This window comes from Charadrius vociferus, unplaced genomic scaffold, assembly GCF_000708025.1.
Source record: "Charadrius vociferus isolate BGI_N301 unplaced genomic scaffold, ASM70802v2 scaffold282, whole genome shotgun sequence".
In the NCBI taxonomy this organism is placed as follows: domain Eukaryota; kingdom Metazoa; phylum Chordata; class Aves; order Charadriiformes; family Charadriidae; genus Charadrius; species Charadrius vociferus.
In genome coordinates, this window is record NW_009647731.1 from 9,878,419 (window position 1) to 9,891,173 (window position 12,755).

General features: G+C 37.6%; 1 protein-coding gene across 1 annotated transcript in view; it reads left to right on the plus strand.

The window, feature by feature from the left end:
• Positions 1-12,755, plus strand: part of INPP5F (inositol polyphosphate-5-phosphatase F) — a 29,745-nt gene that overhangs the window by 6,390 nt on the left and 10,600 nt on the right. The window contains exons 2-11 of the mRNA XM_009881591.1: positions 849-985; positions 2,348-2,476; positions 3,180-3,347; positions 3,660-3,716; positions 5,235-5,433; positions 7,774-7,953; positions 9,790-9,857; positions 10,303-10,427; positions 11,760-11,837; positions 12,574-12,694. Of these exons, the coding sequence (XP_009879893.1) occupies positions 3,240-3,347; positions 3,660-3,716; positions 5,235-5,433; positions 7,774-7,953; positions 9,790-9,857; positions 10,303-10,427; positions 11,760-11,837; positions 12,574-12,694 (936 nt within the window). The 5' untranslated portion in view covers positions 849-985; positions 2,348-2,476; positions 3,180-3,239. The remainder of the gene's footprint in view (positions 1-848; positions 986-2,347; positions 2,477-3,179; positions 3,348-3,659; positions 3,717-5,234; positions 5,434-7,773; positions 7,954-9,789; positions 9,858-10,302; positions 10,428-11,759; positions 11,838-12,573; positions 12,695-12,755) is intronic.

The following is a 12,755-nucleotide window of genomic DNA, read 5'->3' on the forward strand; positions in this document are numbered from 1 at the left end:
GTGCATATGTGTGTCTAAGACTTTCTGTGTCTTTTCCATCTGTCTTAACAGAACTTTCACTTTTGACTCATAAAAGCCTGGCATACTACTAGTGTGCTACTGAGCTAACAATGGCATTCAAATCTAGGAAGCTAATGTCCAGGCACTATTCAGCAGTCAGTGGGAATGTTTTGGGTTTTTTTGTTTCTGTTTCCCTGCCTCTTTTTAAAGTGTTGAAGCTATATGTTGTAGATTGAATGTGTGTATGGAATGCACCTGTTATCAGTATCTTCATTAATTTTTGGCTTATTAATTCTACACCACTTAGATGCATATATTTCAGGAATGATGTTGTGAAGGTTTAAACATACATGAGTTGCTTTATGATGCACTCCATGTTTGCTGACTAGATTTCTTACCTCATGAATCTTGTAATCAGCTGGTACCCATGTCTGTCTTGTTTGCTCTTTTATACACAATAGAAGGTATGAAGGGCAAATCTTAGCTTGTTGTGTTGAGCTGTTCTTTTCAAATTGTACTGCCATTAGTGACATAGGTGGGAATGTGCATCATCCTAGAGATTGCCTAATTGCTATAGATGAAGCAGTGGTAACTTGACCTCTAATGGGTAAGTCTATGAAATAGTTAATCCCTTTATCATATTAGAGATGGAATAAGTATTGGTTTTTATAGTGGTTTTTTATTGCAATGCATAATGACAAAACATAGCAATAGTGAATCAGCATTCACCAGAGTCTTCTAGTCAAATGGTTCCTGGCAGGAGTTTTACACTGGGGAGAAGCTTCTGGCAGACTAATCAAAGTAAATGCCTGACGGACAAATCAAAGCGTCTACTAATCTTTTTCCAGATTTACCGTGGTGGCTACTTTTAATTCGTCAGAAAGCATTGATTGGCAAACTTCCAGGAGACCATGAGGTTTACAAAATAACAAAGATTGCAGTGATTCCACTTTCTGAAACAGAACCTCAGGATCTGGAATTAGAGGTATGATTATCTGCATTGAGATATCTTCCCCTTTTGGTTCAGTGAAACTTAAATGTGAAATATAGTTGAACACATGCCTCATCTCTTTTTTCCTGGTGTGTGCAGACAACTGAAAAATTTTTGCTTTTTAAATGCTGTTTTTTTTTATTAGAGATCTCTTTAAAATAGAAATCACGAGTTCTGCTAGGGAGGGAAATTACAATAAAATTATAACAACTTCATAAAGACCCTTGAAAGTATCACACAAGAACAAAATTTTATTAGTGTAATTGAGCAACAGATCATTTGGGAAAAGAAATGAATCCACTGGAATTATCTAAAGGGACAAAGCTGTGGACTAAGACAGGAATCTTGGGGTGGTTTTGCTTAAAAAAAGCTCTCCTGATTACTTCTTAATGACTAGGATGGTAAGAGTTTCAGTAAATCCTGATACTCTGAGATGATGTACACTGTGATTGTCGACTGTTGGGAGAACAGTTCTGGCTTTGGGCTTCTTTGTGTGTGGCAGGGGAGACTGATGGGTGGGCAGGATGATGTGATAGTCTCTATGGTGCCTGTATGACAGCATGAGAGTCCTTTCCTGAAAAGGCAAAAAGTAACATGGGATCTCCAAAGCTTTGGTGGAGCTCTAAGAGCATGAAGAGCCATGGAAGCACTGCTTCAGAGTCTGGGCATTAGAACCTCCCAGGGTCTGAGATATGACTTGAAATCTAGAGGTAATACATTCATGTTCTTAGTCGTGTAGGCAAGAACATATTGCATCTGCTGGATGCTTCTGTGCCTAGAAACCTGTACAAGAACTCAGATCTGCAGTGCCCTCTCCTGAGTACTTCAACTTGATTACTCCTAAGGTTATCCCTGAATATCTAAGATAGGGCTTCCACATGTGTCTTTGGGGGGAAGCAGCTGTCATATCTTTGCCTTCTGAATCAGGAGAGAGTTTGTTTTTTTTTCTTTAAGAGATGCTTTTGCTTCCATCTTCTTTTGGAATCTTAATTCTATAACTTGGCTTTAAGGGAAACCTTGCTTTAAATCTTGCAGAATTTTTTTCCAAAAGATGAAGGAAAAATAACCCCAGTGAGTAATACTGATTTACACTGTCTTGGGTGGGAAGTTGAGGCGCATCTGGATACTCAAGTCATTTCAAATTGAGGTAGACTTTCTCACAATCCCAGGAGAAAATGCCTTTTTTATAAAAGAACTATGCTATAGATGGAAACCTGCATGTTCCCCCTGTACTTCAGAGTGTCTCCCGTAGGTTTGTGGACATTGCAGTCTTGCTTTTATAGACTTTAATTAAAATTTCCTTTAACTTGTTAAAGAGTATTTAAGTATTGGCTTTAATTCAATATCATTATTTAGCTTTGTAAAAAGCACCATTTTGGGATAAACAAGCCAGAGAAGATTACACAGTCCCCAGATGACACAAAATTTCTGCTGAAGACTCTTACTCAAATTAAATCAAATGTGTCTGCTCCAAATAAAAAGAAGGTAAAGCTTTCTACTGTTTTCTTGGTTTTTTTTTTTAATGTTTAGTTGATAATTCAAAGGTAGTGGTGGGTAATCAAATGGACTACTAAAACCTAAAAAGAGAACTAGTGAAAAACGCAGAATGTTCAACTACTGTCCTGATGTTCAGTTTAATTTTTGATTATTTAAGTATTGCTCTTACACAATTTTCATTTTGTAAATGTCCAATTATGGCAGAATTAATAATAGAGCACCTTCTTACCAGGATTAGCTTCTAGTGGGATTCTAAACTTCAAATTGCTCTGCATAAGCATCTCTTGCCATATAGAATTGGAGGCAGTTTGGTGCATAGTTCCTCAGAGAACACCGTACAATCTTATCGAAATGCTTTTTGTGCAATAATGGCTTGGATATGTAAGTCCAAACAACTTTAATGTTGGAACAGGTAGATTTCACAGAAACTATTGAGACTGAAACTTCTGGAGCTTACATTCAAGTAGTATGTTTCAGGGTCTGACTGCTCTGAATGCTCTTAGAGCTAAAAGTTATAGCATGATATTTCTGAAGATGCTGCCCCTTGTATTTATCTCTGCTAGGAATTTTAAGAGCCTCCTCCTCTATCAAAAAAAGTGTTGTGCAAGGTTAGAAATGGCATTTAGCAAATATGGCTGGAGTCTTTTCAGTCAGAGGGAAAGACATAAGAGAACCATTACTTTTCTTTCAGATTAAAGAAAGCAAAGAAAAAGAGAAGCTGGAGAAGAGATTATTGGAGGAGTTGTTCAAAATGTTCATGGATTCAGACTCCTTTTATTACAGCCTGACCTATGACCTAACAAATTCTGTGCAGAGACAGAGTGCGTGTGAGAAAACTAACTTACCACTGTGGCGAAAAGTAAGTGTGTGTATTTTTTTTTATTTTGTTTTGGAAGATGTGCTGTTCGGTAATGTATGTGGTCAACACTTGACTCGTCAGTCTCTGCTGGTATCATCTAGAGCAACTGAAGATTGTGCCCTGTAACCAGTTTCAGTGCAAGGAAATGAAAAGTCTCCAGCAGCATGTCTTGAACTGAGCTGTTGTGTTCAAAAGTAGGGAACATTAGACTTGTATGTACAGTTGTAGTGAATAACACTGGTGCCTTCAAGTAAGGTTTGGCAATATCTTTGGTAAAATATTGCAAAAATTGCCTTTTTTGTTTTTAAACAGGTTGATGACAGATTCTTTTGGAACAAGCACATGATTGAGGATCTTATCAGCATTGATGTGAGTCTTACTTCTAACCATAATGTGTATTATGAGAACCATTCTTTAGTTTTAGTTGAAACGTTTACTTAAGGCCTCATAGAAGTTTACTTAAAACCTGCTTGACAGACAGGTGAGGATCAGGGCTGTGCCTCCTGAAGTTGAGCAGCTGCCATTACCTTCTTCCCCCAGCCTGCCTTCCAACAGCCTTCTTGTTAGCCTGTGTTCATTGCTAGTTAATGCACATCAACTGAATTTAATTTTATTACAATAAAGCAATGCAGAATAACTTGGTGTGATATGTTTGTGCTAATTTTTGAAGGTAAGTTTAAGATGTATTCATCTGTGGAATGGATTATCCCTGGACAGAGCTGATTGATAAAGAGGAGGAGCCAGAAAAGAAACTGAATTCCAAAATTTTCTTGAGACAAGATTTTTGTCTTCTGAAGTGGGGAATACTGGTTTTCGCCTTGAACAGAGTAGCTGATCAATGTAAGAGTAGTGTAGAACAAGTTATTCGGAACAGTTATGCAGAGTAGTAGATATAGCATTTTCCTAGATAATAGGCACAAAAAAGAAACATAGAACCACTGCTCTCTTTTTACTATATAATCTCACTTCCTTTTAAATTAACCTCCTAGATAAATGACTGAGTTACTAACTGCTGTATGCCAGTTTAGGTCAAGTCTTAGGTTTTTAAAGATGACAGCACACATCCTACCTTATGCACTGCATCTCTTACATTGTATGTACTCTAATGCTTATGGAGTCAGAGCAGGGTAAACCTAGACGCTCTGAAAGTCTGTATCTTGCATGTTATAAGATATAAATAGATAACCTTGGATTAGTATAGAACTTGGATCTAAATTCTGTTTAAGAAGTTGAGGTTTTAGGGTGATAAAGCACTAATGGGCAGAGCCCTGAAGTAGTTGGCTTGGGTACTAAGCCCATATAAAGCTTATGCTAGTGTGTTTTGCTGAAAACAGGCTAACAACATTACACTTCTAAATTTTTATCTAACTACCTATACAAATATAATATGCTGTATGTCCATACAGAAGTTGTAAAACTGCCTTAAAGCAGAAACTAGATAATAAATTACCAACATTTCCTGTCAAAGACTGTCTTTGACATGAGAACTTAGTACTTAAGCTTTTAACATGTTTAAACATCAGATGTAACCTTGTATGAAAACTCTCTTAGGGGAAAAGGGAATAGAAGCTTTTAAATAATGAAGGGTTCTCTTCTATCCCTAGATAGCTGGTAGTAGAGGAGGGCTTTTTGCCTTGATGCAGCTTGCTTTATCTCCACAGAAAAGCCTTAAGTTGCTTTCTCTTTCTTCCTCCTGATTTAAAAGCCCTAGGACTAATGGAGGATAAATGCTGGAACCTCTTGCAGAAATAAGACAAAGATATGGCAAAAATTTCTTAAGACTCGAAAAGCATGTGAAGCAACTGTTTATAAACATGAGAAATGACAGAAATAACTGTAGGTGTAATGTAGACCCGAAAGAATGTAAGTGTTTTTTGTAACCTCTAGAATGCTGAAGTGGACTTCTGGATTATACCCATCATACAAGGATTTGTGCAAATTGAAGAGCTTGTAGTAAACTACAGTGAATCTTCTGATGATGACAAGAGCAGTCCTGAAACTCCTCCTCAGGAATCAACTTGTGTAGATGACATTCATCCGACGTTTCTGGTGGCACTTATTTCACGCCGGAGTCGGCACAGAGCTGGTAGGCAAACATAATTCAAGGCATTGGAATTGTTCCTGAACCCTGGAGAAGGATGCAGAAGATAAAACTTGGAAGAATGCTGTGTTGTTCAGCGGATGGTCAGCTCTTGTCAAAGTATGTGCCACAGCCTTCCCTGCTTATAGGAGAGAAGGAAAGGTTGTAGCACATACAGCACTACAGAGCTGTTCCTTAGAGCGATTACTAACTGAGCTTCACTAGACTCCTCTCAGGTACTGAATGCTTCCTCCTTTATCTCCTTCTGAGATAAAGTTACATCTTCGCAAAGAACATCTTGATTAGGACCTTGTGTATACCTCTGTCCTAATACAATATTTTCAGTAGGCCTGGGTGGGAGTTAAATTTTAAAAGGTCTTCCTTTGAGGGCTTGACAGCAGCCGAATAGAGGCTTGAAGAGGCGTGTGTGTGTGCCTGCATCCCAAGAGACATTTGTGTAGGGCCAAAGCGTGAAATAAGAGCCATGCTTTGGTCTTGCACCTTATTTGACTTAATCTAACAGCAGCAAGGCAAACAAAGTATTCCCTGTCCTTAGGAGCACAGAAAAAGATTGAATCACTTTATACTTTAGTAAGTCCTGTTGAACTCTAAGCCTTTTAAGTCTATCAGATTTTTTTAAGATATTCTCTGCTGTGCCCAAGCCCTTTCCTACACAGTCAGGTTTTTAACATGTCAAAACCAAAACAAAACACCCAAAAGACAAAAAACTGGTGAGCTTACCCTGATATGGGACTGACCTTTGTGCTATAGCTCACTTCAATACCTTTAATTCAGTTCCTGGGAAAATTATTTGTCAGAACAACTTGGGGTTTCAGGGTAGTACCTAGTTTGCATTATGCCTTGATTATACTAAATTGTTTTACAGATACAGAAACTGAATCACAGAGGGCAAATTGCTTATTGATTCCATCTTACTAATGACACTATGCTCATCTGATTGTTAGTCTGGAGCATAAACTGTGTAGAACTTTCTCCCTTGGCACAAAAAGATTGTTTCAGTAAATTGATGCATTGTTTTGAAGAAAAATTACAGAATTGTGTTTAATTCATTCTGTAATATGTAACTTTAGCCAAGACTTCAAAGTGTTTTCACTTCTGAAATACTATAGCTAAAAAAACTCAAGCCCTGCCAAAAACCAGAGAAAACACTGATTTGAAAGCTTAAGATAGTCCTGTGTTAAGTACACTGATTATTTGTCAGTCAGCTTGTTTGTGATATAAAAAAACCACAAAAACACTGCACTATATCTCACAACATGTTTCCTTGGGCATGTTGATAGTTAAGGAAGACAGCTGCTCTTAAACTTAAGAAGGTAAGAACCTAGTGTCTGCAAAAGTTGAGATAGTAAAAGTAAAGGGGCTGAAGTTTCCTGTGCAGTGATTTAGTTTGGGTTTTGGTGTAACAGCCACTATTAGGGGCAGGACATAAATAAAGGGTTCTGAAAGCCCATTTAAAGGTCCCTATGACAGGTATTTTACATTCCTTTCACTTCCCTATTTCTAACCTCTTCCTTTCTCTCCCATAGTCCTTAGCTAGTGCTGTTGAGGTTCAGTTCAAAACCTTGGTCCAGTGCTGCTTCAGGACATGGAACAGAGTTGTTCCTATTCTATGGAACTGAAAGCTATGGTTTATAGCATGGAAATTGAATCTTTCTCCAACCCTTCTAACTTATTCCTTCCCCATCCCTTGCTACCACGCACATCCTCTCAGAAATAGTGATGCGCTGTCCTTTGAATAAAGGATGTGCAAACCTCCAGATGCAAGCACTTACCTGTTCTGTTTAATGATCAGATCAGGGATGGCTAGGCAAAAAATCTGTAGTCAGAAGAGCAGTATCTGTTCTTAATGTGCAGAATTGGTTATACAGGTTGAAACAAGGTCGGGAAGTCTTTGGTGGAATGTGCAAGTCATCTTGGGCTGCTTGTGGGATTTCTTACTGTAAGAAGGGGGAGCATCTGTCAGCAAAAGTGGCCTTTTAGGTTCATGGAAAATACCAAGCAATAAAGTAAACATTTCTGCTAAACTTGACAGAACAGGAAGTAATGTACCCTTTAGGGTGCACTAGATACAGGTGTGACTTTATAGTGCCAGTAGACTGCCTTGCCGTGTCAACTTTCTGCTTCTTGTAGTGTATCAGTAAATAAACTTTATCCATATAATCAACATAACTTTTGAGGATTAGGCTATGATAGGAGTCACTCTTACCCTTGATCGTTGTTTTTGGCTAGAACTCTTCTTGTGTTAGTGTTGTCAAAAATAGTAACAAGTTACTAATGTTTAAGACTATCACTTAAATATGAATTGTCCATTCTCATTCCTCCTAGGAATGCGGTATAAGCGAAGAGGTGTTGATAAAAATGGAAATGTGGCAAACTATGTTGAGACGGAGCAACTGATTCATGTTCATAATCATACTCTGTCATTTATACAAACAAGAGGCTCTGTGCCTGTTTTCTGGAGCCAAGTTGGATATAGATATAACCCACGGCCCCGACTAGACAAGAGTAAGTATTTGAGTGGAATACCTAAAGGTCAGAGCTCCCTTAGAAATAAGTTCATTGGAGTGTTGCTTTACCACTGGTCTTTTAGTGGCACTTTCTAAAAGCCAGGAATAACAGTAACGACTTGACCTCACTTAACTCCTACTCTAATTGCAACTATGCAGAGCTCTGACTTGTCCATGGTAAATACCAACAGGTCTTGAATTTCAATATTTAATGAAGTACCTGTTTTACATCTAGTCTTACTTGTTGCAGTGTTTTCTGGGTTAGGAAGGGAGACAATTTGGCTTTGTCTTTTGAGAACCTGCTTAAACATTGATGTCTTACAAATATCTGTGTCTACAAAGTTAACTTATGTTGAGGTTCCTTCTGCATTAAGAACTGCTATTTTAGTGGGGGAAAACAGTCATTTAATTTAACACCAGTTTTGAAGTGTGATTTGTCTTCTCTGAAATTAAGTACTATCTAGTGGACTTTGAGATCTAAATTGCTTCCTTTTCTACTCAAGGCAAAAGGCAAAGCATGTAGGAATATTGACAAGACTGTGGTAAATCCGGATGCTTGCATGAACTAAATATCCATAGCCTGAACTTTTTCAAAATACAGAGGTCCACAGAATCTCCTCCAGGTTTAGCATTGTAAAAGAGAAATTTTTCTCGGAAGGAAGCTAGTATGCTCATGTTCTTGTACAATCAGGTTCCTGCTGGAGTAGGTTGACTGGTGTCCTAGATCATAAGGATGTACTTCTGCAAGCCCAGCTTGTGTGTTGGATTCACATTCTCCTCTAGCACTAGCAGGTCTGGTCTTCTGCCACTGAAGACTATTTTTAGGGCTGAAAAGAAATCTGCTCTTCCAGAGGGGGCTGTGATGTTGGAAAGTTAAAGGACTGTTTTTCCCTGTGTCTTGAGTAAGACATGGTGAAGCGGGCCTTTGAGCCTGCTTAGGAACTTGGGCAAAGCATATAATTTTAAGTTGACAAGCAGTTACTATCCTTGCAGACTTAAGGAAGATGCATCAACAGATTTAGGTGTCTTGTGATTTTTTTTTTTAACGAAATAACCTGTAGATTACTGGATAGGGATGACTTGCCACATCATGGAAATGGAAATTTAAATTTATAAAGTGAGGAAAATCAAAATAAACCACTTCCCAATCCCCCCAGAAATTTGGCAGCAACACTTGATTAGTTCCAACTGAAAGCTTGTGCTGTTACATCTGTGTATAGAGCTGAACAGTTCTTTTTGTTCATTTTTTTAAACGATATTAGTTTCAAAAAATATTGAGGAATTGCATTTAATTTGATAGATTTATGGGTAGGAATTGAGACTTTGAGGAGTCAGTGAATCAACTGAATAGCATTTTTGGTTTTCAGTTACAAGTAGTTTTGTCCCCTGGGAGAACTAGATAACACTTTCAGTATTATCCCCTGTCCTGCTTGTCCCCCTCTGCGATTTGCAAATCTTTCTTGTACTTTAGTTTGCTTTTTCAAGAGGTGCAGAACAAATATAAGCACTCCTCACATGTTTGTGTGTGGTGTATATGTGGAAGGATTAAACAGGCTTATTACAAGTTAAATTTTTTTCAATCTGCTGTGCATAAAAAGCAAAGTAAAGCAAAATTTAAGAATGGTGTTTCCTGTCCATTATAGTAGTAGAACAACACTGAAGTTGAGCATATTGGTGAAAGTAATTCTGTACAGTGTGTTATGTTGTGTGTCTAAGTACTTTAAGCAAAGATATCTTGGGTTTTTTAGAGTACAGATTTGGGCATGATTTAATACTGCAAACAGGGATTGTTGCTGACTAGGCTCTTTCTGTCTAACACTGCTCTACCTTGTAGGTGAGAATGAAACGGTGTCCTGTTTTCGTGCACATTTTGAAGAACAGCTGAAAAATTACAAAAAGCAGGTGAGTGCTACGTGATTAACTTTCATCCCCTGCATTTTCATAAGATGAGTATTTTATGTGGTTTTTTTCTTGTCTGTGATATGGGTTGTAGTTTTTAGAAACTCAGTGGCGATCGGAAGGGTTGTACCTAAATAGAATTTTACAAAGTGTTTCAAGTATCCTTGTAAGTAACCTCCTAAAAACCCAGCAATAATTTACAGAAATGTAAGCTCCACATTTGTATACCTGTCTTGTGAATTCATAGTTTCTTTGTACTAAAATTTAGGTAGGTAAGTAACTGTTGGAGTTTACTAGATTGTACCCAAGATCAATTAAAGATTGTAACTTCAACAGGATTACCTACAAGTCTTTTCTTTAACTCTTGAGCTATTTGTTATTCCATGGTATATATCTAAGCAAGTCATGTAGCAGATGACAAGTGTTAAATAACTAAACTTTTGAACAGGTTATTATTAATTTGGTGGATCAGACAGGCCGAGAGAAGATTATTGGAGATGCCTACCTTAAACAAGTTCTTCTGTACAACAATGCAAATCTCACTTATGTTTCATTTGACTTCCACGAGCACTGGTAAGAAACCTTTTAAAAATGTCACTTTGCATCTTTTTTTATTAGCATGAAAGGAGAGTAGAAGGGAGGAGAAAAGCTGTTGTTATTTCTACTTCTGCATGAAACACTTTTAAATAGGAAGAATACATTTTGTAACCTAAAGCACTAAAAAAGTTGAAGTTTAGACAAACAAGCACTGCTGTTTGTTGATCTAGTGTCCCTGGCCTGTTAAATATGCAGTCATTTATTTGGCAAAGCATAGAAGTTGTTATTCATGTTAAGCAAGAGTTTTCTTAAACATGCTATGAATGTCAAGTTGTGGCTGACCTGCTTTTCAAACTGTAGCATTCTGCTCTTAATGCTTCACTACAAGCCATTCTTCTGTTTCTCTTGTTTCTATAAACATATGGTGGGTTCTTTCAGAACCCTGGTGGTGTTGTTCCATTATAAAATACATGGGATTTTAATTTAATCCATTATAAGTAGTTGCTGTTTTTATGACTCCGCTCTGATGTTGGTGTGGTCTAGTGCCCAAGCATGTGATCTGTCACACAGGCATGTATTTCTCATGCTTCCCTTGAGCAGACTGCATTTGTGTACAAATATGGGGTCTAAAAACTGTCTATCTTCATTTCCTAACTTAATCTAGGGATTGCATCTGGCCTGGAAAAGCATCATTGATTAAGTATGTCATTAGTGGATATTGTCTGAGAGGATAGGGGGGGAAGGGAAGAAACCCTCAAAATAGTCATGGCCTTTAAGAGACATCCTTTCTGTAAGACTATTAACATCCTGAATTGATTTGATATTTAATCTTTTGTTTAAATGACCTTTCATTTTTGTTTCTTTGCTGTTCTCCTAAGAACTGCTGTAGTGACCAGGACTATTTCTTTTTGCACTATGAGCATAAGTGAATAGAGAACAATACTGAAAATAACCTGGTGGGGTGGAGAGAGCAGGGGGTGATATGTCTCTAGGTGTGGGGTTTTTTTTCTATGGAATTACTGGTAAAGCAGGACAGGCCATCCCAATTTCAAACTGAAAATGAGAACAGAATGTTGCACGTACCTGAATAGCTGCACACTTGTTCTTCCTTATGGAAGCAGTGTTCAAGAATGCAAATTCTTCAGAATTTAAAAATCTGGATCTCTTGCCTTGGATTTAGATACTGAACTGTACTTTAAAATAGTTCAGAATATTGGCTGCTCTTAAAAGCTTATTGCAGGACAGAATGTCTTTTCTCCCACTTATTCAAAACACTATCTTTGTTAACGTTACCAATAATGTAAAATAATTAAGTAAAGAAATCACTATACCAGTTCAAACTAACTTCTGTGAAATTCTATATTTTAGCCGAGGAATGAAGTTTGAAAATGTTCAAACACTGACTGATGCCATTCATGATATTATTCTTGACATGAAGTGGTGCTGGTAGGTACTTAACTGTTTTTTAGACTAGTATGAAATACTTGTAGAAAAAACCAAACCAGTACATATTTGGAGGCCTCGGTTTTTGTCATAACACGTATGTTTTATGTTTTTCTCTTGGTGCCCTGCTTGTGTGTCAGTTTTTGTGTTCTGAAGTATTGTTCTACACCTGTAACAGCAAAAATTCTCAGTGTTTTCTGCCTGAGGCTTATTGCATTTAACGCTTAAAGGTTTCTTATACCTAATGTGATACACTTTGACCCGCAAACCCTAGAACCGCCAATGTTACTATTAAAAACAGTAGGCGTCTTTGACCTGTAGTTTGTACTGATGAAAGTTCATGCATTTTGGTAATGAGTATGGCTGCAGTCTTCAGTCAATTACTGTATATCAGTGTATTTTGTGAGTGAGATGTTGCTGTCATTGCCTCCTATGTCTTTGAAACTAAATTCCTTTTCTCTTGAAAGCTTGTATTATATATGTATGAATTGAATTCCACATCTGATTACATAGCGAGTTTATGGCCCCAATGGGATGTGTGTTGGACATGTAGCCTAGACGAAAGAGGAGGATAGGTGGGAATGAGAATAGTTAATGCTGAGTGCGTTGTAGCTGGGGTGATGACCGTAATTATAAATAGTATTGCATGTGTAAAATTTTCTACTGTTTGTAGAAACTGGTAAATTACACTGGATTTTAAGTGTCTCAGTATGCTTTTACTCTATTTTTCTCTTAAAAGGGTTGACCAAGCTGGTGTGATTTGTAAACAGGAAGGAATTTTTCGAGTTAACTGCATGGACTGTCTGGATCGTACCAATGTTGTGCAGGCTGCTATTGCAAGAGTGGTCATGGAACAGCAGGCATGTACAACTAATGTCCTTTTACAAGTACTGAGTACCTCAAACTTAATTGTTACTCACA